Source organism: Zonotrichia leucophrys, chromosome 8 (genome assembly GCF_028769735.1).
Source record: "Zonotrichia leucophrys gambelii isolate GWCS_2022_RI chromosome 8, RI_Zleu_2.0, whole genome shotgun sequence".
Lineage (NCBI taxonomy): Eukaryota > Metazoa > Chordata > Aves > Passeriformes > Passerellidae > Zonotrichia > Zonotrichia leucophrys.
Genome location: NC_088178.1, coordinates 1,354,270 through 1,380,043, shown reverse-complemented (window position 1 = coordinate 1,380,043; position 25,774 = coordinate 1,354,270). Strand labels below are relative to the sequence as shown.

The following is a 25,774-nucleotide window of genomic DNA, read 5'->3' as shown; positions in this document are numbered from 1 at the left end:
CGGCCATGTGCGCGTTTCCACCGTGGCTCCTGCCTCACCCCCGCTTCCCGCACGGCTCCCGGGCTGTGCTATGCTGCTCCCCCTGCTCGTCTCACGGAGAGCCCCAGTCCTGAGGGTGGTTTTGGCCGGAGTGAACCGCAGGGAAGGCTTTCCTGCCTCGGTGTGGAGGGGCAGCTTTGGGCCGGGTTACCCACAGAACAGCCGGGCTGTTCTGCTACCGGCGCGGTGCCGGGGAGGCTCCTCGCTACTGTCCCACATCCCACCCGGCCTGTTCTCCCTGAGCGCCTCCCACGATGGAAATAAATGTGTGCTGACACATCTCAGGCGCGCCCACGAGCCGGGAGTGAAGCCGAGCCCCGCTGCCCCTCACGGACCCCGCTGCCCCTCAGGGGCCCCTCAGAGCGACGGAAAATGGCGGCCGTAGACCAGCGCGTCAGCCCTATCCAGCCCGGAACTACAACTCCCGGCAGCCCCCGCGCGGATCTCCCGCTGCGGGCCTCAGCGCTCGGCAGCCCTCAGGGAAGCCTGATCAAAATAAAAACCAAATAATTAAGTGATGTCACGTGGGAGCGCCGGTGCTTGAAATGCCCCTGGAAACGGAGGCAGCGGCGCGCATAAGGCGCCTCGCGGCCGGTGGTTTGACCACCAGCCGTCGTTTATCACTATGGCGATTTCCCTTTAACGGCTTGTTTGCCGCAGCCACCTCCCAGAGCGGGGTCCTTGGAGGGGCGGGGAGAGACGAGCCCACTGGCCAATCGGCGGGGTGGGGAGGCGGGGCCAGCCGGCGGAACGCTCAGCCCATTGGCTGGCGGCGCGCAGCGGGTGACGCGCATCCTTCCAGCTCAGCGCGTGAGGCGGTGGAAGGGGCGGGGCAGGGGGCCCGGCCCGGCGGGCAGTAACGGCCGCGCGCGCGGGGAGGGGCCGTGCGCAACAACGGCCGATCCCCCTCAGCGCCGCCGCCGCTGCCGCCGCTGCCCGCGGGAGGAGGATGCGCCGCCTCGGCCCGGCCGCTCCAGCCACACCGGCCAGACCATGAGGGAGCCGCCCCGCCGGCCCCTGGCGCTGGGCTCCTGCCTCCTGCTCTGCGCCCTGCTCTGGTGAGTGCCGGCCTCTCCGCCGCGCTGGGAGCGCTCCCTGGGCGGGCTGCGGGCAGCCGGGGGGTGCGGCAGTCGGAGAGGAGCTGTGGAGAGGCTCCGGTGCAGCCCCAGCCCGGGCAGGGACACACCTGGGGCGGGTGACACGGGAGCGCGCCCGGGTGCGTTCTGAGAGGAACCTCAGAGTTGCTGGAACGGGAGGAACTCCGCGGCCTGCCCGGGATGGTGAGCGGTGTCCGGGCTGGGTTCCTGTGCAGTGACACCCTGGGGAAGGTGAGCGGTGCCGGGATGGGTTCCCTGGCAGTGACACCCTGGGAAGGTGAGCGGTGCTCGGGATGGGTTCCCTGGCAGTGACACCCTGGGAAGGTGAGCGGTGCCGGGCTGGGTTCCTGTGCAGTGACACCCTGGGGAAGGTGAGCGGTGCCGGGATGGGTTCCTGTGCAGTGACACCCTGGGGATGGTGAGCGGTGCCGGGATGGGTTTTGTGCAGTGACACCCTGGGATGGTGAGCGGTGCCGGGATGGGTTTTGTGCAGTGACACCCTGGGATGGTGAGCGGTGCCGGGATGGGTTCCTGTGCAGTGACACCCTGGGAAGGTGAGCGGTGCCCGGGCTGGGTTCCTGTGCAGTGACACCCTGGGAAGGTGAGCGGTGCCGGGCTGGGTTCTGGGGCAGTGACACCCTGGGGAAGGTGAGCGGTGCCGGGATGGGTTCCTGTGCAGTGACACCCTGGGGATGGGGACAGCCCTCGGGAGGGCCATTCCCGCTGCCAGGAGCGGCAGAGGCAGGTGAGGGCTGACCCCACACACACCGAGGGTCAGAGTTAGGTGTGTGTTGTTGTCTCTGTGCTTTCACCACAGGCATCCTTGCATTTCCAGTTTCAGGCTGAGCTTTTGCACTCTGGTGTGGAATATCGTGGTGCTTTATTCTTGGAACGCTTTCTCTGAGTCTGTTAAGTTAAACCAAATGAACCCTCTTACTTTTGCATTGATTATGCCTTTGACAGCGTTTTTACAGTGATTACCTGAACTGTACTTTGTTCCAGCATCCCCTGTTTGCTTTCTTTTCAAACTTCCTTTAAGAGATGACATCCAACAGAACACAAATATTAGTAGAATGTATTTCTGTATGGTAAGTTCCAACCTTCTTAAACTTTGGCCCTCTTTGAACTTGGTGAGTCACTGTTTGAGAACTGATAGCCAGCTTGAACAGCAAACTGCAAATATTGCAAATGGAGCTGCCACACTCTGGTGTATTACTACAGCAGATTGTTCAGATAGTCTGCTTAAATAAAGGGATCATCCTGAGGGTCTGGCTGGTCCCACAGCTGGGTGAAGAGTGTGTAAAACTGATTGTTTTACACAATCAGTTACAAATCTGCTGCTGCTGCTTGTGTTTCTGTGTTTGGACAGTCCTGAAGCAGCTTTGGTTCGTGTCATCACATTCTGGGCTTTGGAGACAAAAGCACAGCTTGAAAACTTGCTTGCTGTGTTTACATTTAGCAAAATTTAAAACAAAAAAAACTTCCTGGCCATGTGGGTTCGATCAGGTGAGCTGTGAGCCTCAGGAACTGTCTCCAGACAGCTTTGCTTTGATTTTGCTCTTTGGGCAGTGAAGTTCTGGCAGGAGGTTGTAGTTGTACAGCTAGGAGTCCTGTTAGGAAAGCACTTTGGAGTGCCTTGAGGGCTGACAATCTGTTCCTGCTTTCAGGTAATTTATAAGTGGAAGGGGATTTTAGCCTAATGATCAATAGGTGGGCAGGTTGATTTTTTTCTTGCTGTATTCTTATCTGCTGTTTCACCAGGACTTGATGTAGTGAAAAACTCAGCCTTTTTTCAGGATAATTCCATATTAAAGAAGGAATGTCACGTTCAGCTATCTTGTTGGAGTAATGTTCTGTAAATCTCTGCCAACCTCTGTGTTCCCCTTTGCTGTGGGTAGGAGGAGGATGGAGCTGCTCTTTTTGCTGCCCTTCGAAGGGGATTGCTCTTTCAGGCAGTGCCTGAGCTGATCTCAGAGCTTGCAGTGGAGTGCCCCAATGCAAAACTCTAAAAGAGAGTTGAGAAAAGCAGCCTGCTCACTGCCTGCCTTGGCTTAGGAGCCACTGGATTCATTTAAATATTGAGGGATGCAGCTCCAGTGTGCTGGACTGCTGTTCAAGCATGGATTCACATTGGAGAGTTTGAGAGTTGGCTTTGGGACTGCTTTAATTTCACAGCCATGTCAGAGTTGTAACGAGAAATCTTGAAGTCTCTTGGTTCTTGCATTGTTGGTGGACTACAGAAGTTGATAAGTTGTGATTTATGTAATTTTTCACTATAGAGAAAATCAGCACCTTTGTTCACTTCAGCAGTTAAGAAATTTCCAATAGCAAATGGAAGAATTTTGTTATAAATGTTGGCTTTTTAAATTTAGTTGTTTTGAGATGTAATTTTCAAAGGACTTTGTGCTAGTAAGAAAGAAATTTTTTTCCTTATAGGTGTCAACAGATGAACCCCAAAACCAGGGAAAAACCAGAGACAAAACAGCTGCTCAAAGAACACTTGGGGCTGTTTGGACTTCTTGCCCTTTTTTTTTAACCTGGGCTTTAATTTCTTTCTGAGTAGCTGTTGCTTCTTCCCTTGAACCTAAGCTTGAAATGGGAATTTTCAAAATCTCTCCTGCTGCATTTTCAAGCTCACCTAAGAGAGTTGGTTCAGTGGGGAAATACTGATTAGAAATGATCAAGTGGAGGGAAAAAAACTGATTTGAACTGGAAGATGTCATCCTGGGCACTGGAAGTGTGGCAGTGTTTTAGGAGATGCACAGAGAAGCACAAGAGTGAGTAGGGGGTTGTTTGCCAAACTGTGCCTTTTCAGTGAAGGGGATGTGATGCTCTTTGGGTCAGTTATCAGCATTTGAGGTTTTCTGAAGCTCTGACAGCCCTGAGCCAACAGGATTGTTCCAAGTGTCAAAGGAACAGAAAGGCTTTGGGGAAATCCTCCTGCTGGAGGGATGTAGTGCTCAAAAATAATGGGCATCTGTGCAGTTTGGGGCCTCCTGTGTGCCTGACAAATGTCTGCTGTGGTCCTGAATTCCTTAATGCTCCACTTAATCCCTTTGTGTGCATGATAATGTAAAAAATACATTTCAAACTTGCAGGGTTTGGAGCTTTGTGCCTCTATCCAGAGCTGAGTGAGTGGAGGGGGTTTAGAAGCCTGTGGGATACCAGGACTCTGTGAGGTGAGAGCAGCTGTGGTGGCTGCTGGAAGAGTGACCTGTATAAATTATTCTGACATCAGCTCTTCCTGCCATAAGCTGCACTTCCAAAGTTTAATTGGGAGTTTAATAAAGAAATTATGCATCCAGTAATTTCTCTTTCTATCCCAGAAAGTTCATTGCCATATCCTGACCTACTTAGCTTTTATTAACTCTGCTGCTTGGGTTTACAGCTGGGAGTGAAAGGAGGATGGGGGTCAGGATCCTTCAGCTGTCACTCTGTGAGTATCCTGCACCAGGAAATGCCCTGTGCCAAAGTGATTTAGCAGCAAGATGTGCTGGTTTTGATGGCAAAGCCTGGCCTAGGAGCTCTGAGTGAAATCCACCATGAGAGTGTACCCTGAAAATTGCAAAGGTGGGATTGGGTCAGTGGCACAGCCAGGAGTGAAACCTGGGTTACCAGGTACAGGATACTGGGTTTTATTATGTGTGGGTTTTAATGGTAGATATTTCTGGTTTGGCTTTGCATTTTCAGTCCTATCTGAGCTGTGGCAGCACCAGCAGGTTCAGTGTGTGCTGCTGCTGCTCACAGTGAGAGCTGTGCAAACCACACCAGGGGTCTCACATGGGGCTTTTGCTGATTGAGCCTTCATTTGCCTCATTCCTGACTGGTGGCTCACACCTAGAGCTCTCCTCTGTTAATAGCACACAGGTGTGAGTGAGAGCTCTGTGTTCCAGTGCCTCATTCATGTGCCCCTTACCACTGAAATCCTATTTTTGTTTTTTTTTTTCATGACTGCCCTCATGATCTGGATAGGACTGCACAAGTAACTTCTGCAGAAATTCAGAATTTTATCTGCTGATTCTCCTCTTGAGTACTTAAATCTTTTCAAAAGGCTGATACTAAAACAAACACCGAGTGTGTGCATTTTATAGCAGGAAGAAATGAAATTATTTGAGCACTGATACAATCAGAACTGTTGTTGCAGGATCTGATTTCAGAGTGGAAGGTGTGTTCCTAGGTATGGAGTATCCTGTTGGGAAGGGTCTTTGCTCTGTGGTTAAGGTTGGGACAAAAGCTGCCCTGGAGCTCTTGGACTCCTACAAATGAAAATCAGATGTGCCCAGTGAAGGTTGTACATGCCAGCAGGGGCTCAAGGGCTTGGCTCAATCAATTATTGAATATTTTGCCTTTTAAAATGATTTGAAAATCGGTGAACTGCTTTCATGCAGTATCTTCTGAAAGATTTGTCCTAGAAACTTCAAGTTAGTTTGTTTGTTATGCAAATGGTGTACTGAGGTGTCTGTGCTGGGGAAGGAGACCTTGCCTGTTGCAGTGCAATGTCTGCCTTGAGCACTTCATTTGAACTCTTGCTGCAATGTCTTTCTCTGAGCTGCTGTTAGCTCTTTTTCACTTTGATGTTCTTGCTGTGTCTTGTACAGAGATGTTTTTTTCTTGTCTTTAGTTTTTATTAGTGATCCAGCTTTTGGGAATTTCTGTGCCTTTTTCAAGGAGAGGACATGCAGTGTCTTTTAAAGTTCACTCTGGAGGGGATGTGCATGAAAATTTTAGCCAAAACCAGGTTAACCTAGAACTGTAAATCTGAAAGGTTCCTTAATTCTTACTGGAAATAACTGGTGTAACAGACTGGTCCCACGAATGACAAACTGGATTGGAATATTAGCAAAAGGTTCTGACAGTTCAAAAATCAGCTCAGGTGCACAAAGGAATGGCAATGACTTGGCTTGGCTGGGTGTTGAAATGGCAATCAAGATAATGCTGAAATCCCTTACAGATAAGAAGCCCATTAAAAATACATCCTACATGTCTGGGATAGGATATCTGGGATACATGTCTGTGGTTCCCATCATGGTTTTTTTGTGGTTTTTTTTTTTTTTTCTGGAGTGGGTGCTCTTCCCCAAACTCTTGCATCACAGAAAATAACTAGAGTTTGAGAATGCAGGGAGCTTCTGTAATCCTCCTTCAGTATTGCAGAAGTGTGTTCCAGAGAAACACCAGGAACTGCCTGTTCCTCTGGGTGCTTCCAGAGGGGGTTGTGACATCTGCCCTGCTTTCAGTGCCTCAAGTAGGGCACCTGGATGCTCCTTTTGAGGAAGAGGAGCTTTGTGTCAGTGTTACACTGGAGCAGAGTCTGTGGAGGTGCTGTTACCTCTCCCAGGAGAGAATGGGAGTAACCCTTGGAGCAAGGAATGAAGTTGGCTTCTGTTGTTTAACCTGGGAGAACAGTGGGCAGTCAAAAGCAAATATTGTGTTGCACTGTGTCTTCTTGGGTTGGCTATCTGAGCATTCCTTGGCTCAGAGCTGACTTTGTTCCCCCCTCAGGACTTACTGGAATGTCTCCATAATCTCCAGAGCAGAGCAGAGGGTGCAGATTCCTGTGTGGCTCAAGGGGGGATGCAGTAAATCAGTTCAGTCTGATAAAGGATCTGCTGCTCCTGGAACCTCCTTTTGCAAGCTGTGCATGCTGATGATTTAAATGCTTTCAGTATTTAAAATGCTGAAAGCCCTATTTGAAACCAAAGGTTGGAATCTCATTGTATGCAGCTGTGAAATTCAGTATGGTCAGAAGAATCTTTGTGCTCAGCTCCTCTGAATAAGTGAAATAACTGTATGGAGAGCACATTCTTTGCAAAGTGTGGGCAAGCTATTAAAAACTTAATTGCAAAATACCACAGATTGGTAAAGGATTTGCAAAAAAAGCTCCAATTTCAGCTATTTTGGTCTTGGGGTTTTTTTTTGAGCATGTGAATCTAGTTAGTGGTAGGAAATGAGGTGATCCCAGTGATGCTTAGTCTAGATCTGTACTTTTATTTTGCAGCTTTTTCCTCCCTTACAGATCCATCCTAACTTTCAAAATTATCTTAGTAACACATGCTGCTCTTCTGTGGTAATAAATGGCTTCTAAATGAATGGTGTTGTTTTCTTTGTTAGGGTTTTCTTATTTGTATTGAAGAAGATTAATGGTTCTTCTCTGCATTTATCAAGCTGTGTTTCCACTTCACCTGCAGAAATGAGTGTTGTGTCTGGGGAGGTTCAGTGTCTTGCAGGTGGCTTTTCTCCTGTGGCTGCTTGAAATAATGTCCTGCTCTTCATTTTCCATGGCATTTCCTTTGTTCTGCAGGCTCTCAAATCCAAGTGCTCCTGGCTGAGGTGTTGGGAGGGAAAGATTGATCCCATGAAGTTGCTGGGGAAAGAGGAGGTTCCCTGTTTGCCCTGTGCTGCCTGGCAGGTTGCTGCTGACTGCAGAGCTTGCTTGTGGCTGTGCTGAGCCCCTCATTCCTGCAGAGCCTTTTCCCTTTGTCAGTCAGCACTCCCAGCCCTGCAGGACTTGCTCACAGCTAAAGGTGTTTGGTTTTGCCCCTTCCCTTCCCTTCCCTTCCCTTCCCTTCCCTTCCCTTCCTTCCCTTCCCTTCCCTTCCCTTCCCTTCCCTTCCCTTCCCTTCCCTTCCCTTCCCTTCCTTCCCTTCCCTTCCCTTCCTTCCCTTCCCTCTCCCTTCCCTTCCCTTCCCTTCCCTTCCTTCCCTTCCCTTCCCTTCCCTTCCTCCCTTCCCTTCCCTTCCCTTCCCTTCCCTTCCCTTCCCTTCCCTTCCCTTCCTTCCCTTCCCTTCCCTTCCCTTCCCTTCCCTTCCCTTCCCTTCCCTTCCCTTCCCTTCCCTTCCCTTCCCTTCCCTTCCCTTCCCTTCCCTTCCCTTCCCTTCCCTTCCCTTTCCCTTCCCTTCCCTTCCCTTCCCTTCCCTTGTTTTTATAATTTCAGGCTTGTTAATCTGAACTCACTTACTCTGTAATGAAGGTGATGTTCAGCAAACACAGCCTGCTCTGCTGGCTCCAACCCCTCCTCTGCAATGATCTGTGAGTGTTTTGAGTATGGAATTGTCCCCTGGCAGGGACAGTGACATCTTCTTTCCCCTCACAGCTGCACTGTGGCATCTGTCCCAGGGAGGGCTTGGAATTGCTGCACTGGTGATAAATTCCTTTTCTTTTCCCTTTGCTTCAGATTCCTCTGGCTTGCAGGTGCCAAATGTAAACTGTTCTGAACTGCTTCGCTCTGCAGTGTCCAGAAATAGGTCTTGTTTTGGGAGAATCTATGAAATTTATAATTTTGGGGGCAGATGTGTTTGAACTGAAGTGTGTGTCACTGTTGTATGCAGTCTTTGGAAAGGAAAGCTTAAGCTCTTTCTCTCTGATCAAGCTGTGGAAAAACTCCTCTTACCTTCATATTTTGAATTTTTTTTAGCTGTGAGTTGTATGATTAATTTTTCTTACCAGTTAGTTATTTTCTACTTGATTTTTATGCCTGTCAGAACAGTTATCCATAGCTTCACCATCTCTGGTAGTTTTCTGCACAATCACTTGAAGAGTTTCAGCCAAGTGCATGGTCTTTCACATGAAACTACACTGCAATTTCAAAACCACCTGCACTTTAGAATTTCAGTGTGTTCCTTTCCAAAGGCAGAACGTTCATCAGCAGGGCACGGGCAATCTGTGCAGCAGTGAGTGTAGTGAAGCATCCAACCATTTCTGCTTCAGTGGGCACCCACAGTGGGAGCCTGCCCTGAGCAGAGCAAAGATTCCCCCACCCACCCCTGCTGCTTTGTCTGAGCTTGCAGCCTTTCTTTTGGCTTTGTGCACATTAAACTGGAAAGTTGGTGGTGCTATTAGAGAAAATAGCTTTTAAACTGCATTAATGATAGGACAAAGAGTCATGCTTAAGCTGCTTTGTTCTTGATGAGGTTTAATAGCAGGTGGTGTTTTGAGTCATGCTTACAAAAATGGAACTATTGAAAACTTGAGTATCCACGTAAGTCAGCAGCTGTGGGTTAAGTGTTTGGAACAATCTCTTCATCTGAAGATGCACCTTGTACCTGAGGCTGTCTCTGGGGACTGATCTGATCTCACTGGGGCATTGGGTCTGCTCAGTTCTGAGTCAGCACTCAGAGCCCACTCCTGGCTCCCAGGGCAGGGACAGACACGTTATTGTGTGCACAAACTGCTCTGCTTCCACTGCAGCTCACTTCAGCTCGAGGGGAGTTTTGCTCTCTGTAAATTACCACTTGGTTTCCTTGTTGGGTTTTTTTTTCATGGTTATTTTTATTGTGAGCTCTATCCTAAAGAAGCCTGTTGAATTAATATGCAAAATGTTAGAAGTCAGAGGGAAAAAGCCAACTGCTGGTGGTGTTGATAAGGTTGTTAACTTGACTTCTCCCAGCGTGGCTGGTGTCTCACATTTCTGTGTTCTGAGTGCTCTGTGTGGTGAGTGATGCATCCTGTGAGCTGCATGCTGTGCTGCAGGAGGGATCAGGCTTTCCTGTGGGTGCTTGCACACACACACACACACACACAAAATGAGTTCTCAGTCCCCTCCCTAGCTTGGAGGGCTTTTGGAGACTTGAGGCATCTTGTTGGAGTTGGGGAGTAGACCTAGAAGAATTTTGGAAAAGAAGTCAGACAGACATTGGACACAGATCATGTCAGAGTAACTTAAATCTGAGCTGCCAGCCTGCATTCTTCTAAAATCTGTGTCTGTGACCTGATAAAGCCTGATTTCTTGCATGAAATCTCTCAATAGGTGAAGGTAAGAAATACATGCCTTCTGTGCTCTTTGTGCATTTGTGAGGGTAGACCTTGTGTTTTGAAATGCTAATTCACAGCCATTGCAATGTTTCCTTTTCTGCCCCTGCTGTTCTGTGCAGCTCCCCCAAGGTGCCCCCCAGAGTGGAAGTGAAATGGGAAGCAAATGCCTGTGCCTGAGTAATGAAGGAGTGGGATGATGCTCTGTAATATTTCATGTTTTGGTGTATTTTTGTGAAGTACCAGGGAGTCCTTGTATCTCTAAAGAGATGTACTGGAGTTAAGAGCTTGGGAATTTCACCATGAAATGATTGAAACCCCTTTTCAGAAATACAAATGACTCAAAGTATTTGCATAACTAATTTTTCCAAGTGAGAGCTAGGTAATAAAGGCATAGAAATCTGGTAACATTTCATTCATGCTCAGCCTCCTGTGCATAGGGTAGGACAGAGGTTTGATGGAAAACTCAATACTTACACGATGGGATGGGAATTTGAGTGAGAAGCTTATGCCTAATTTTCAACTGAGATGTGAGACTTTGTACCTGCTACAATATGTGGTTATTACTATTTTCATACCTTCCATTCACTTCTTTATTTTCTACTAACTGCAGCTGCTTCTGCCTGACTTGAAGGCTCTCATTTAGTATAGAGGAAAAATGCTACCTCAAAAAGAAAAATGACTGAGGTGCTTTGGGGCTGAGACAGAGGTGGAGCACTTGTATTGCTCATCTCCATGATATGTCAGATCCCACAAGTTCCTTGTTCACTGTGGAGAGAGACACTGAAAAAATACACATATTTATATTTATTTTATATATGTATATGCATGAAACTTAAAAATTTTTAATACTTGTCTGTAGTCTGTTGTTTCATGGGTTCCTTCTTAGTGGAGTCTACACTGCACAGACCCAATAAAGTTGAAATTCAAGTTTGAAGAAAGCTGGTAATTGAAATTCTAAGCAATAGTGATCCCAGTTGTGTAAGTGAATAATGACCTACTAATAATCTTACTGTTGTGATTAATGTTAAGGCTGTTTGATGTCTCAAAACCATTGTCAGAAGGTTGCTGCATTCAGATTTTTCTGTCTCTCCTGTGAGGAGAAGGTGGCTCTTGTTTTCAGGGTGCAGGTGATGTTTGTGTTTGTTCACAGGAGGTCATCCCAATCACCTGATTGTTATGTAAACAGCATTTCCTGGATGGAAAATGTTTGTGTTTAAAGTGGTGGCTGGCTGCTGTTGCAGCATTGTTGCAGACTCCACAAAAGCTTCATTTGCTCCATGTTCTGGTGGCCTTGGTTGGAATCAGCATGGAAACCTTTGGGCCTCCAGGCCTGCTGGTTCTCTGTGCAGCTGCTCCCTAGGGTGTGAAGGGACCATGTGTGATGAGAAAGAAAAGATGCCTTCTAGTACAAGTGTTTGTAGGGGCATGGCTGCTTTTCTGCAGAAATAAATCCATTTCTGCTGACACCTAAAGCTGTTGGGAAAAAGTACCAAACAAATATCCTGAGAGGTTTTGCCTGGGGCTTTTTTTTAGTGTACTTATTTTCTCTAATTTTCTTCAGTGTGCTAGGTGACGTTGACTGTGTGAAACCTCCTCAGGTAGACTCTGATTAAGGAGATTTTGGTTTTTAGTCTGTGACTTAAGTTTTTGCTTAGTAATAATGATTGCTAAAAATATCTCATTGCTTTGTGACAAAGGGTGTTGATTCATCTTGTTCCTGACTTGCTGTAACTTAGCTAATTTGTGCCAGCTTTCACTTTGTGATGTGGTGACACTCCAGGATCTGGTTTGTGATGCTTTTTTCTTTTGGAAGTAGTAAATTTGTGGTATTTTCTGTTGCAAACTACTTCTAGTGAATCCTCAAATGCATTTTATGAATGAGTATCCATGAACTGTACATCTATTTTTTAGATGCCTCATGGGAACAGCTGAAGAAGATTGAGGAAGACAATGCTGAGGGAATTTTAAAATTTCATTTGAAATAAAACTTTTCCACTTTTTTTTTTTTTTTAGGCTTCCTGTTTGGAATGTCTTTTGTAAAGACACTCTCTCATCAGCAGTGCAGTATGCTTCAGGTGATGCTTGTGCCCTGGCCAGCGAGGATGAAAATGTCCAGGAAAAGGTATCATGCTAATTACTCACTCTGAATCAATATTAAATTGTAAATTAACATTCTTCATAGGGTCTTCAAGGCCAGAATGTTTAATGTACTCAGCTGTTTGAGCAGTGATATCTTCCCATGTTTTTATTCTCCTTTACTTCATTTCTTGCAGTCATGCAACAATTCAGGTAGATAGTTTGGGGCAAGAGAAGGAATGAATAGTAAACCTACTGAAAAAATTTAATTTTTTTTTTAATTTGGTGGCCAGATATTCTAAGTGGGCACTGGGAAAGTGTGGGGCTCTATAGAACCACCATAGGCATGGATGGACTGGGTAAGTCCAGGCCACTTCCATCTGTGTTGTATTAAAACCAGTGTACAGATGAGAGTTATCCTGAAGAGAAGATTTAAGATTAATTGGTTCAAGTCAGTATTTATCACTTTGCATTAAAACTTAAGAAGGCTAAAATATGTTTCTGAAAAGTATAATAAATAAGCTGTGGTTCCTTTCATTTTTACTTTACTCAGCACTTCAGGTTAATTGAGTGTAATTGTCCCACCCTGATTAACTCATGGCAAGTTTCTGCATCTTGCATTGCATAGTGAATTCCCAAGCTGTTGAGTCAGAAAATCATGATAATTTCATTCATTTCTTTATTTATTTACAGAATCAGTCCTATTCTAAACATGGGTAATATTGATATGTTGGTTTTCCTATTTCCTCCAGCAATCTGTAGTAGTGTTAATCACAGTCCTCATTCCAAAAAATCTTTTCTTTGCCACAATAAACTCAGAAGATGTGTGTGGAGCAGTCTAGCTGGCCATAAAAAAATCCCTTTAAATATTGTAGTTTCTTAAGCATTGCACCAACTAGGGGAGCTCTATTTTTTTTTTTGTCAGCTTGTGCAGCCAAATAGCATTCCTGTTCCTCAGGCTGCCTAAAAAGTAGTTCTGCTTGAATTTAATGTCTGATGCAATAATACTGGAAAGATTAAGTAAGCTTTGAGACTGGAAAACCACTGGTAAATGATTTCCTACTCTGCAACATTCTTCCTTTCATTCTGTTCATGTGGATGCATAGGTAAGCAGATTTCTGAACTTGAACCCAAGGATGTGAAAACTAATGTTAGACTGTTAGACTCATTAAAGATCTCTTGGGTGGATGGGAAATGGTAACCAAGTGTCTGTTTCTCCTAATTAGGCTGCTGGAGCTGTCCTGCTCTGCAGCCTTGATCAGCTTGCCTTAGATCAGCTGTCTCTTCAGCCATTGCTGCTATTTCATCTTAGGGACTGGGATGGGAATTAATAGTTATTTAGGGGAAAATATTGCTCAGTTGTCTCTGAGGTTTGTCAGCTCAGATTTGTAGCTCCTGCACTTCAGTGGATGCTTAATTCTCTCAAATGAATATCATGTAGTGTTGTACACAGCAGCCCATTTTGGGTCTGAGCACTGGCACCTGCAGTATTTGGCCACAGGGTTTTAGATAGCCCTTAGAAAACAAAATGGGTGTAAATTCTACCACATTTCTTGCTGTATTTTAAAGTATTGCTCAAAACCAGCTTGCATATTTTGTAGTCATAACTTAAAGTTTGAAGGCAAGTGTAAATTGTTGCTAGTTTTAGTCTGGTGGGTTTAAAACTTTTTTCCCCTCAAGTGCTGATACTTTTTATTTTGTGAATTCACTGCTCTTGATGGTGAATTTTTAGCTGTAGGAGAAAAGGTTGCTTTACAAGGTTCTGGCAGGTTTGTGTAATTACTGTAGCTCTGCTGATAAGGCTGCTACAACTGAAATGTGCCACGTGTTGTTTTCTGGTGGTTGTCTGATGCAAGTCAGCTTAGAGTTTTCTTTTTCTCCTCTTTTGGGCAGCAGGGAGATAGGGGAGGGTTTGTCAACATGGGAAATTGTGATGGTGTTTGCAGGAGGACAAGGACGAGGGGAGAGATGAGGATCTGCCTCCATGCTTCAGAAGGCTGATTTATTATTTTATCATATATATTATAGTGAAACTGTACTAAAAGAGTAGAAGAAAGGATTTTATCAGAAGGCCAGCTAAGAATAGAATAGGAATGATAACAAAAGCCAGCTGACTGTGATTGGCCATTAATTAGAAACAACCACATGAGACCAATCACAGATGCACCTGTTGCATTCCACAGCAGCAGATAATCAATGTTTACATTTTGTTCCTGAGGCCTCCCAGCTTCTCAGGAGGAAAAAGATCCTAAGGAAAGGATTTTCCATAAAATGTGTCTGTGACAGGAAGTCATAGAAGAACGAGAAACTCTCCTTAGCAAACAAACTGAATTAAACAGTGCTAAAATGGTCTTTTCAGGGAAGATTCAATTGAATCATTTTAACTTGCTGTAGTCTTTGTGCAGATGAGATTGGGAACACGGGTGGGCAGTGGTTCTGAAGATTAATGCAGCTTAGTTGTGGATGTTTTGCTGGTGAGTGTCCCAGAGGAAGCTGCAGTGGCTGCAGAATCACTGATGTTCCACCTTCACTGTGCCAGGGGGAAGAGGCTGCTCCCAGCCTGGAGCCTGAGGACTCCAGCACACGCACTCACTCCATGGAAGAGCTGCTCAATGACTTGACAAAATCTGACCAGGCAAGGCTTTTGTTTCATTCACTGTCTTCAAATGCTTCTTGGATTTCAGTCTTTCATTTTGGTTATCTAAAGTTCATAGGAACCATCTCTCCCATTTCACCTGTACAGTGGGTTGCTGTCAGACTCATGTTTCCAGTAAAAGAGAAAATGTGTGAGCTAACAGACCTTGCATTTCCCATGTGCATAAATAATGAGTAATTTAGTGTTTGGAGGTACTGACTAAAAACTTTCCAAGATAAATTAAAATTGGATGTTGTAGGTATGGATGTCTCTAAATAAAACATAAAGTCTTTTCTCTGAGGTCTTTTATGTAGATCAGGCTTGGTGATTATAGCAGTCCATTTTAGCTTTGATCCTTCATGGCTTCTGTCATTTTCATTTCCTTTGTTAAAATGGGAAAAGGGTTGTGTTTCAGCTCTGTGCCATTGATACTGTAAAGTCAGTGCTTGATGCTAAATGTTACAAACCAACTGTTAAAGATTATTTATTTGATTACATATTTTTGTTTAGTTTACAAGATATCTGAACTAAGAACAAGATATCTAAACTATTAGTTTACAAATATTCTGAACTATGTCCTGTGTATGTAGTTTACAAGATACCATACACAGGACATACTTCAGAATATTTATTTCATGGTTTGGGTGTCTAAATGTGTTAAAACTTCCTGACCCCTTCATGTTTAGTGAGATGACAGAGTAATGTAGGTATTGACAAGAGATTTTTGTACAATAATATTTCCTTTTGCTGCTGGAGTTAATCTGACCTGTTCCAGTGGTTGCATGCTCTTTCAGAGTTACAAAACAGTATTTTGAGTGTGCTTGTGACAACTGAAGACTTAGAATAAATAAGACTAAAGACTACTAAACATTCAAAAGTGAAAAGTGATTTATCTCTTTCTTCACTTAGAGCCTGGAAGAAGCTTTAAGTAATTTTGGAACTCCATTGGAGTGATGAAATTAAAAGCCTTCTCTAAAATGTAGGATAAAACCAGTAAATTTTATTGTAATGGAACATGTGAATAGAACTGTTCTTTTTGGTTGCTGCAATATTCAAACTGCTTTTCTCATGGCAGGCTCTGTAGAAATGCATCATTGAGGAAGCTGTTGCACAGGCCTGCTGCAGTTGATATTTTTACATGATTATTGCAGCTGTCTCAGAGTAGCACAGAATGCCCCCTAGGTCTAGGAAGAAAGAAAATGAATTTCTGACAGAAATCCACACTGTTAGAACTCCATGTTAGATATTACTGTGTGAATGCTTTTCTTCCTCAGGTGTTGAAAAATGTAAATTCACCTGGAATGTTTTTACAGACAACAGAAATAAGTGAAACAAGCCAGCCTGAAGCTGTGAGTCCACCATCAGTAGATGTACACGAAGCTTCCTCCAGCATAGTCCCAAGCACTGAAAACACTTCCAGTTCACCTACCTCAGAGATACCTCCAGTCTCACAGCCTGAGTAAGCTTTGTTCTTTTGGTCTTGGAGAGAATCTCACTCCAATTTTGTTCTTTTGGTCTTTGAGAGAATCTCACTTCAATTTTGTTCTTTTGGTCTTTGAGAGAATCTCACTTACTCTGCCCTTGTTAAGATGTGCAGTGGGGATAAGGTGGGATTGCTCCCCACAGTTGTTTTGCTGCTTTATGGTGTTTGTGGGTCCCCAGGATGGGGGAAGAGATGAGAATCTTGACTCCATGTTTCAGAAGGCTGATTTATTATTTTATTATATTATATAAAAAAAAGATATGCTAAAACTAAAGAAAGAGAAAGGAGGGATACATCAGAAAGCTAGAAAGGAATGATAATAAAATCTTGTGACAGACTCAGAGTCTGACACAGCTGGCTATGATTGACCATTAATTAAAAACAATTCACATGTTGGGTAAACAATTCTCCAAATAACATTCCAAAGTAGCAAAACATGGAGAAGCTGAAGCTTCCCAGCTTCTCAGGAGAAAAGATCCTGGCAAAGGGATTTTTCATAAAATCTGTCAGGGACATGTCAGTGCTGATGGAGTGTGCCAGCAGTCCCTCAGAGTTGTGCACTTGCATGAGGTGGATCCCATTGCCCTGAGCAGTTTCTGAGCCTCTGCTCTGAAAAAAGCCAACATGCTTAGATAATCTGTGCTATAAAAGCCCTCAGGGCTTTACCATGAGGATTTCTGCCCTTCACAAATGTGCTTTCACATCTGTGTCCACAAGCACTGAGGCTGCTCCAGCAATGGCCTCTGCCTTCAGTTAGGGAGGAACTCTGCAGAATTTTATCTTGGGACTTAAAAACAGAGAGTCTCAAGTTGTGATAATAAAGAGACTTTTGACAAAATAGCAAATTCTCTTATAAATGCAGTCAGGGCAGTTCAGTTCCAGGGCTCAGTGGTGTATTGCAGAGCTGCCTGTGCAGCTTTCTGGAGTTCATGTTCTTGGTTTTGTTTCCCTTTTCTTGTGGGATGTTGTGCTGTCAGATGTGAGCTGTAGTATGGAAATTTGTGTGTGATCATCCAAGGATTTTCACAAAGTCCTGTTGTGCTAAGGGAAGTAATCTTGTTCTGACTGCTGATAAAGATGAAGTATTTTGCTGGATAAAAATTGAACACAGTGAAAATGAAGTAGACTTGTCTTTGGTGGTTTAGGCTTTTTAAGATTTCAGTTTTTCTGCTTTACCAAATTTTGTTTATTTATCATAGAAAAGGTATGGAAATGTTGTTTGCTGGCTGATCTTGCCTAGTTTGTCAGGGCTAACACTTAAACACATTTTGGTATTTCATCAGTGTCTTTAATTGGAAGCCTTCCAAAATGTGCAGTTTTTATAAGGCAAAATTGGAATGTAGCTTGAGCCTGTTCTTTTTATAGCTTTTTTTTGACTACTCCACTGATTTATTTGTGTAATGTGTTGTAAGCTCTGCTGTTGTCAGGTCCTAGAAGGAGACAGGATGTTATTTTCTTGGAAACATTCAGCTTGGTGTCTGGTAATTGTTGGAAATGGTCTGCCTGTCACAGCTGGGGAATACTGGGAGTGCTGCACTCCAAAGACAGGAGTTTGGAAACAAATGAAAATAGAAACTTGCTTTGGAGCACCTGATGGATGAGTTCATGCTGGGCAGTGCAGTTGTGACACCAGTGCCATTTACAGGAAGAAAGGGCAGATCTGGTGTAGCAGAGAAGCTAAAAAAATAATGTTTATGTGTTATTTCAAACTGCACTTCAGCTCTCAGTACTCACAGGTGGTCTCTTACTGAACAGATGAATATCCAAACCAGCTGTGCTCCAGCTCTACACTTAAACAAAGTCTTTAAAAAGACACAGTTGCATTTGTTATCTTCAGACAGTTTTTACCTTTTTGCTGGTTTAAATGTGATTCCTGACAGTGTAACCAAGTCCAGCTCTCTCAGGTGTTACTGGTCTAATATTTCAGCAGAACCTCTTAGTCAAAATATTTTGAAAGGAATTTTATCCCAAACAAGTTTTACTTTGTAGTGAATCTTTTTTTAGAACAGCACTGAGTGTAACTTTTCTTCCTAAGTCTAATCTGAGGAAAAATTACTGAAAAATAATCTGAGCTCTTTTTGTCTGGAAGTAAGGAACATGCTGTGCAAAATGAGCTTGATAATTCATTTTAAAAATGAAGGAAAAAAGAAGATACTCAAAGGAGAGGGAGCACTACAGCTTTTAGACTCACTTTCTGCCAAAATTAGTTACTTGAGGCCAGTCAGGTACACCCTGAGAGCAAGGAATTCTTAAGTTCATTCTTGTCCCATATTTTATTCAGTTGATGATTATTCATAGTGTCACCTACCCACTGAAATGGAGAATATGTGCAGCTTTTCAGTTTTGTGTAGTGGTCAGCATTATTTAGTCAGTAAAGAGTTGCATGCAGAGCCAAACACTGTGCATCTCAGATGGAGGCATTTTGGGGCTTACAGGGTAAATACTCTTTGTTTATAGCTAATAAATTCTTGTATTCATGATGTTTTTTAGATTTTTCTACATAGCAAAAAGTCTTGGGATACCTAGGAGTTTTTTGTTTTATACCACAGGAAATTTATCATATGAAAGGAACTAAAATTGTCTCCCTGGGTTGGTTGCAGCTGCTTCTGTTGATAATTGTAGCAGTCAGGGAACCAAAAAGATTCCCTTTTAAGTTGCTGACGTGCTGTTTGTGTTTTGGCAGCTCTGTCATGATACTGGATTAACCTAGTTTGCTGCTTCCATTAAGGAAAGCTTATGTGGAAATGGAGAAGGCAGAGCAAAGCCTTTCCTTAGACCTGGCTGTATCTGAGCAGCATGGGAGCCACCCCTGTGCTGGAGGGGAGGGGACAGTCAGAAGTTGTCACCTGAAAGTCACTCTTTGCCCATCCCCACCCATTGCATCATTCCTGAAGGGCACAGGAGAGCTTTGCAGTTGGGTTTGTGTCTCAGCATTTGGCTGAGGTGAAGCAGTGACAGAGGAGCTGGTTTGGGCTGTTGGTACAGCTGGGATCATGCTCTGCTGGGCTACCTCATTTTTGTTACACCAGCAAAGAAAATAAATACATTAGCAGAAAAGCTAGCTCTGCTTTTCTCCCCCCTGTTCTCCTCCAGTTTTAGCCAAGTTCTGTTTCACTGCTGCCTCTTGGCTTGGGAACATGAGGAGCTTTTAGTGAGGGAACTCAGTCTCTTGTTTGTTTCCTTTGTTGAAAAGGAAAAGAAAATTGCTGGCAGCCAGGTAACTGTGAAGATGTTGTTAGCTTGTAGTGATGCTGGGAGAATTATGCATTGCAGTGTTTGGTAGGATGTTGGATGTGAGTTCTGGGAGATGAGAAGCCTGTTCTGAGTTCCTTTCTGGAAAAGGAAATTGTTTTTTCATGAGTACAGCTGAGAATGCACTTCCACAAGTACAGCATGCTTCATTCTTCTTTTCTGAATTATTTCTGTGAGACTGTTGCTTTATTAAACCTTTTGGTGATCTTTGTGGTTGATTGTCAGGGTTCCTTGTATGATCAGAAGGCTAAAAAAGGCTGTTGTTTGTTTCCCTTCAGTGCAATAGAGAATCCCCGTGCTGATACCCCTGTAGTCAGCTCTAGTGAAGCTGAGCAGTCAGAACCTGACTGTGATATTGGTGGGACACTTGAGGCTGACCCTCAGAGTGAGCCTTCCTCTTTTGTCAGTGCACCAGAGAGGTGAGTATCCGAGCAGGCTGTGTGTGCCTCTGAACACTTCAAAGGGAGTTGTTCTCTTCTGTGCTGGCTTTGCAACAAACATCTGCATGTGCTTGCTTGTCTGTGTATTGTGTGAGTGTGATGCTGCCTCTGGTGACCATTTACACATCCTGATACCCTTTACACTTCCAGCCTTGCAGGCCAGCACATAGAGAACATATCATCTTCACATGGCAAGGGAAAGAAGACAAAATCTGAGTTTGAGTCCAAAGTTTCAGCAGCTGAAAAGGGGGCAGATGAGCAAAAATCTGCTCTTAATGCTTCAGAGAACCTAAAAAGGGAGGTAAGTTGGTATCTCCTCAGTACACACAGGAGGAATTTTTTATTTTTATCACCCTCTGGTTTTATTACCACTGGTAAAAAATGTGGTGTGCTTTTATTCTGTCCCAGAAGTATCACTTGGCCCTTGTTACAGTGGAATATGTAGCTGGCCAGGCCTTTTGTACTTAACTGTATGACTTTTTTCATGCTCTGGTTGTGAAGTACTTCCTAAAGCTTGTGTTTTTTTAATAAGACTCTTATTAAAATCAGAATGACTAAGGCCATGGCAATACCATTTTTTGCTGCTTTAGGATCATGTTTAAACTGTCACTTGGCAACTCCCTCTAAAATATTGTGCACAAAATAACCTCTACACTTGAAATGTCTGCCAGAAACTGTTCACTCATCTGGTGGTGTGCTGGATATGTTTGTACAAAGGAGAAATGAAAACTTGAAATGGAGTAATGTGCATTTTAATTGTCAGGGTTTTTGCTGTGTTAGGCAAGTCCAAAACATTATTTCTGAGATAATTAAAATGGTTTCTTTAATGTTTAATCATTCTGCTGTTTCTGAGATGTTCAGAAATCCCAGAGAACCTCTGGAATTCTGTCATGACAAGCACTGATGTTTAAAGATTTTTGCTACAGGGAAAGCTTTCTTCATTAGGAAGAGGAAAAGCAAAAATGCAGGTGTTGGAGAAGAAGGCTTACATTTTATTTAAAATTTATTAGCTTAGCCACAAAAATTGTCAGTATTTCAGTGAAATAATCTGTAATTCTGAGAGCAAATCATCACTTGTTTTTTCTGGCTTATAATCTTGCTTACATTGGCTCTAAGTTGTTAACATGGGTGCAAATGATGTGTCTGCCCTTGACTTGATCAGAGCATGCTTTGTTTTTTCAAGTTCATCTTTGTTTTCATTGTTGGTCCTGAAAAATATTCACAATCAGTGCTTCTTTCTTTTGCAGAAAGACTTTAAGAAGACAGGAGAAATTGACCCTACATCAGTAATAACTCCAAAGGACCCTGGAGACATTCCAACATTTGATGAATGGAAGAAGAAAGTCATGGAGGTGGAGAAAGAAAAGAGTAAGTTCAGGATTCATTAGTTTGGTCTAAATACAGAGCACTGTCATCTCCTGAATAGCAGGACTGTCTCCATTTGGAATGCAGCCTGGAACTTCATTTTTCTGCTAGAACTCCCTAATTAATAGCCTTCATTATAGAAAAGCAGTGAGCAGAAGTTCCCTGACAGTGCAAATACTGCTTGTTTGTGTGGTTTGTTATAGTAGCAATATTTTCTTGTTCCTAGGTCAGTCAATGCACCCTTCTGCTGTTGGTGGGCAGCATTCCACTAAAAAGGTCCAGAAAAACAGGAATAACTATGCCTCTGTAGAGTGTGGTGCCAAAATTCTGGCAGCAAATCCAGAAGCAAAGGTAAGCATTTATTAACTATTGGTGTTCAGTTTTTAGTGTAGTGTTATGCAACAAAGTACACTTAAAAACTGAGCACTGGTTGGTGAAGTTGTTGTTCTGTGTCTGGATTTATTGGGATTTTGATTAATAAAAATAGGATGTAAACAGTGATCAGTGCTTTTTTTAAGAGGGATTGTTATAGAACTTGATATCTTTTTAAGTGAATTCAGAAAATGGGAGCAGAGTCTACTTCCTACAGAAACTGAACAGAGTTATATTAAAGAGCTCACCACAGTAAATAATCCATGATTGCCCCAAAGTAGGGGATGCTGTGTCCTGGATAATTGTCGTGCTCAGAGTGTTGTTGATACTTGTCTACAAACCTAATTTCCAATTTATTGCTGGAAAGAGGGAAAAAATCCTTGATGCTGTTGGTGTCTACCATGCAAATTAAAATGCAATTTTTTTTCTTTCTACAGAGCACTTCAGCTATTTTGATGGAAAACATGGACCTTTATATGCTCAATCCTTGCAGTACTAAAATCTGGTAGGTTCCTGAGGTTCATAATTGTTTCAGGAGTGATTACAGCTTTCCATTGCTGTGGGACTGACTTGACCTTGATGTGTTGCTCCTTGGAATGGGTGTGTGAGGAACTCTGGCAGAATTAGCACAAGATAATTTATGTTGTCTTCCATAGAAATCTAGCTCTGGTATTGACAAGTAATATTAAGGTGATATTTTTATTTATCTTAATATCTGTAAGTTTTGCATAATTATCTTATGGCAGATAAAGCACTTGAGCATTCAAATAAAGATTCTTGGTTTCTTTCCCTGACTGTCAAATAATTGTAGGACAGGTGAACAGAATTTACCATGCATTAATTAGTACTTCAGGTGTGCTTTAAATTGTTTGCTGTCCTTAGTTTTTGATTCTGTGATTGATGATAGATAGATGGATGAAGCTTTTGTAGCTGCAGATGCTGCCTGGAATTATTAAAGTAGATGTTGAGAGAAACACCACCAGCATTTTTATAGCATCCTCCTTATACCCAGTGAAGGATGTGATGATGAGGGGAAGGGCTGAAGATTGTAACTGCAGAAGGAAAAGTCTTTTCTTAAAAAAATATTTACTTTTTGTCTTTAAGGTTTGTTGTTGAGCTCTGTGAACCAGTGCAAGTAAAGCAGTTTGACATTGCAAATCATGAATTATTCTCTTCCACTCCTAAAGACTTTCTGGTGTCAATTAGTGACAGGTATGTTACCTAAACTCATCCTTCTGAATGAAAAAATGAAATAATTATTAGATGCAAGGCTTTATGAAGCATGATCTCTGTATGTTTGTTATGCAAAGTGCAATGTAATGTGAAGTCACATGGTTTTTCTTTGTGTATTTTGTCAGTTGCTAGAAGGTTTTTTCCTTTGCCACCTCAAGAATTAAAAGGAAAAATGACATTGCTGTCATTGTGTGAGGGTCCTGCTGAGGTTCTGGGTTGGGAACTTTGCTGCTGCCTTGCAGCTGGAGAGAACAAAATGTATTTCTGCTCTGGAGAAACTTCTGTAAATACCTGTAAGCAGCAAGTTCCTGCATTTCATTACCTGACTCCATTGTTTCCTTTCTAGGTATCCAACAAACAAATGGATTAAATTAGGTACTTTCCATGCCAGAGATGAGAGGAATGTCCAGAGCTTTCCTCTGGATGAACAGATGTATGCAAAATATGTGAAGGTAACTCAATACTGCAGAAACATCCATGCTCCTCAGGGAAGGAGGGGTTTGCTGGGTTTCCTCTGTATAACAGCATGCCAAGAAATGTGTTATCAAAGCCTGCCTTACCATTAATTGCCCTTGGTTAATTAGTGGCCCCAGCTGGGCTTGTCTGGGTGCTAAATCCTTGTCACAGTTGTGACCTTATTACCTTGCTCACTGTGGTAATTGGGAAGATCTTGGGAAGCCCCTTGGGTCCAAGTACATACTTAGCTGATACCTGAATTAAGAAAAATGTAGACAAAGTTCTGTTCTGACTTACCCAACTATGCCCTGAATGTAAGAGCAGAAGAATCCTGACCTATTTTGTTTCTTGGCTGTACCTGCTTTACATATACACACATATATCAGTGCCTTATTTAGATTTATTTGTGTATATACACACCCTGCCCACTCAGTCCCTGGAGCACAGATCACAATATGCCTATTTCTTGATATTTTTCTACATGTTGGGCTGTACAGTTTAGTGAATCTGAAAGTGTGCAGGGTTGCATCTTGGTTCTCATTAAGAGACTCCAAGTGCAGTTTTCCAGTTATTCAACCATAACTCTGACTCAGGCAAATTATTTATGCTCACTGCTACTGGAGCATTGCCATGATACCTCCACCTTCAAAATGGTTTGCATTGAGCTATCTTTACTCAGGAGACTCAAAGGGAATAAAACTCCATAAATAATTAATGTGCTACTTGAACTTGGATAAAAGCTTCTGTGAAAATATTGGGTTGTAGTGAAGGTTTAAATTCAAATAAAATACAGACCTTTTAGGTCCTCTTCAGTGATGTTATCAGTTATCTTCCAATTATTATATGGCCAAATAAAAAATAAATATTAGTTTGTGCTCCTTAATTATGCTTTGTGCTTTTATGAAAAAGTAGCTGTGAATGATAATTGTCTAACTTCTTTACCTAGAAATCCTGCATGAGTCACAGAACAGAGATTTCATTTATTTTTAATTCTGTTTTCTGGCTGAATTAATTAATGCCTTAAGGTAGCTACCATTGTCACTGAAGTGGCAGAATTCCTGTAGATGCTGCAGCACTGAATCCCTTGGTGCTCTGCCTTGAATAGTACAGCATGGTAACACTTCCAAAGGTTTTTTCACTTCACAGTGCAAAAAGTAAGCAAGTTCTAAGTATGTCTGGTCTACAGAATGAGTCCAAACTATTTTCAAAAGTTAAATTTGTTGAAGTGGCTTACTGAACTTGGATCAGAAACAATAGGATTTTTGTGGGATTGTCTTGGTCTCACTTGCAGATTATTCCAGTCCTTCAGTGATAGTGGCTACATAGTGGTTTAATAAATGCTTGCAAATTAATTCAGGTTAAATAAATACCAGGGTGTAGTCAAGAAATACACAGATGTCTGAAGCTCCCAGGTCTGGCATCAGCTGCTCTGTTTGTTGCAGTTGTGCTTCTGTAAATGGAAGTGTTTTATAGTGAGTTGAAGCAGCAGCAGTACATAGAGAGTGCATGCTACGTGGGTTTGTTTTTCCTTTTGAGTCCCTTTCTGTAGTCTGTGTTCTTTAAGGGTAAAAAAAATACACTCAGTACATTTAACACACTTCAGTATTCTATCTGCAGTCATGCTGCCCTGAAAAATGGAATCACTTCAGTTGCCTAATAAAACACTTGTTGCATGTTCCCTTCAATCTGCAAGGTACAAGGGCTACATGAAATCTTGCTACCCAAGGCAGATGAAGTTGTGTTACACCTTAATCCTTCCCAGCTTGTCCTGTCAGGCATTTTTAGTACTGAATTAAACCCAGCAGGACTCTGTAGTTGCCTGTGGCATGTGTTCAGCCTTTGTACTGACATCTACTTTTTGTTTTTTGTTTTTTCTCCTTTCCTCTCTCTCGCTTCAGATGTTCATCAAGTACATAAAGGTTAGCAACCCTTCTTGTGGAGTGATGGATGCATGGGGCTGGGGGTGTTCTCTGCCACGGCTCAGCTCTTTATTGCATGGCAAGAATAAATCTGGCCTTTTCTGCTCTGGGCAATCTGCAACTCACTGGAGTGAACAAAACTTGCAATTTCAAGATTGAGTGTTTATGTTTAACTGAGTTTTTGGCTCTGTGGATCTTTGGAGTTTTATTTTAAGTACCTTTTATTCTTTAGGTGGAGTTGATATCACACTTTGGATCAGAACATTTTTGTCCTTTAAGTCTTATAAGGTAATACTTTGTGTTTTGCTTAGTCTTTCTACCTCCTTGCAGTGAGGACTAGTCTGATTTTAGAATAGTTGGGCAACAATTCCAGTTTTTAGTTCCAGTTACTTGTAGGTATTATGGATTGAAGAAGTTGCCTGACCTGCCTGCTATGTAGTGTCTTTCATGTCTGTGTAAAGAAGTTTTGAATCTCTTCATTTGCTTCTCCAGTATGTCAGGAATAGTTTATATTTGCAGGGGGAGGGGAGGAGGAAACAGGAGCCTTGAGCAGCTTTAGAGCAGGACATGAGCATTTCAAGGCTGACCAAGCAAAACAGGGAACAAGGGGTGAGCTAAAAAGAGCAGGTGTGGTGAGTGCTTTTTGGAAGCTGCTGGGT

At 43.0% G+C, this 25,774-nt stretch overlaps 1 protein-coding gene across 3 annotated transcripts in view; it reads left to right on the top strand.

Annotated features, from left to right (window-relative positions):
• Positions 1–880: 880 nt before the first annotated feature.
• Positions 881–25,774, top strand: part of SUCO (SUN domain containing ossification factor) — a 39,054-nt gene continuing 14,160 nt past the window's right edge. The window contains exons 1-13 of one of the 3 annotated variants that reach the window (XM_064719874.1): positions 881–1,097; positions 11,898–12,006; positions 14,500–14,595; positions 15,909–16,054; positions 19,609–19,749; positions 19,921–20,071; positions 21,018–21,138; positions 21,362–21,486; positions 21,945–22,012; positions 22,612–22,719; positions 23,087–23,192; positions 25,095–25,115; positions 25,348–25,403. In XM_064719874.1, coding sequence (XP_064575944.1) covers positions 1,033–1,097; positions 11,898–12,006; positions 14,500–14,595; positions 15,909–16,054; positions 19,609–19,749; positions 19,921–20,071; positions 21,018–21,138; positions 21,362–21,486; positions 21,945–22,012; positions 22,612–22,719; positions 23,087–23,192; positions 25,095–25,115; positions 25,348–25,403 — 1,313 coding nt within the window. In that variant the 5' untranslated portion in view covers positions 881–1,032. The remainder of the gene's footprint in view (positions 1,098–11,897; positions 12,007–14,499; positions 14,596–15,908; positions 16,055–19,608; positions 19,750–19,920; positions 20,072–21,017; positions 21,139–21,361; positions 21,487–21,944; positions 22,013–22,611; positions 22,720–23,086; positions 23,193–25,094; positions 25,116–25,347; positions 25,404–25,774) is intronic. The other 2 variants (XM_064719876.1, XM_064719875.1) reach the window with 2 other exon arrangements.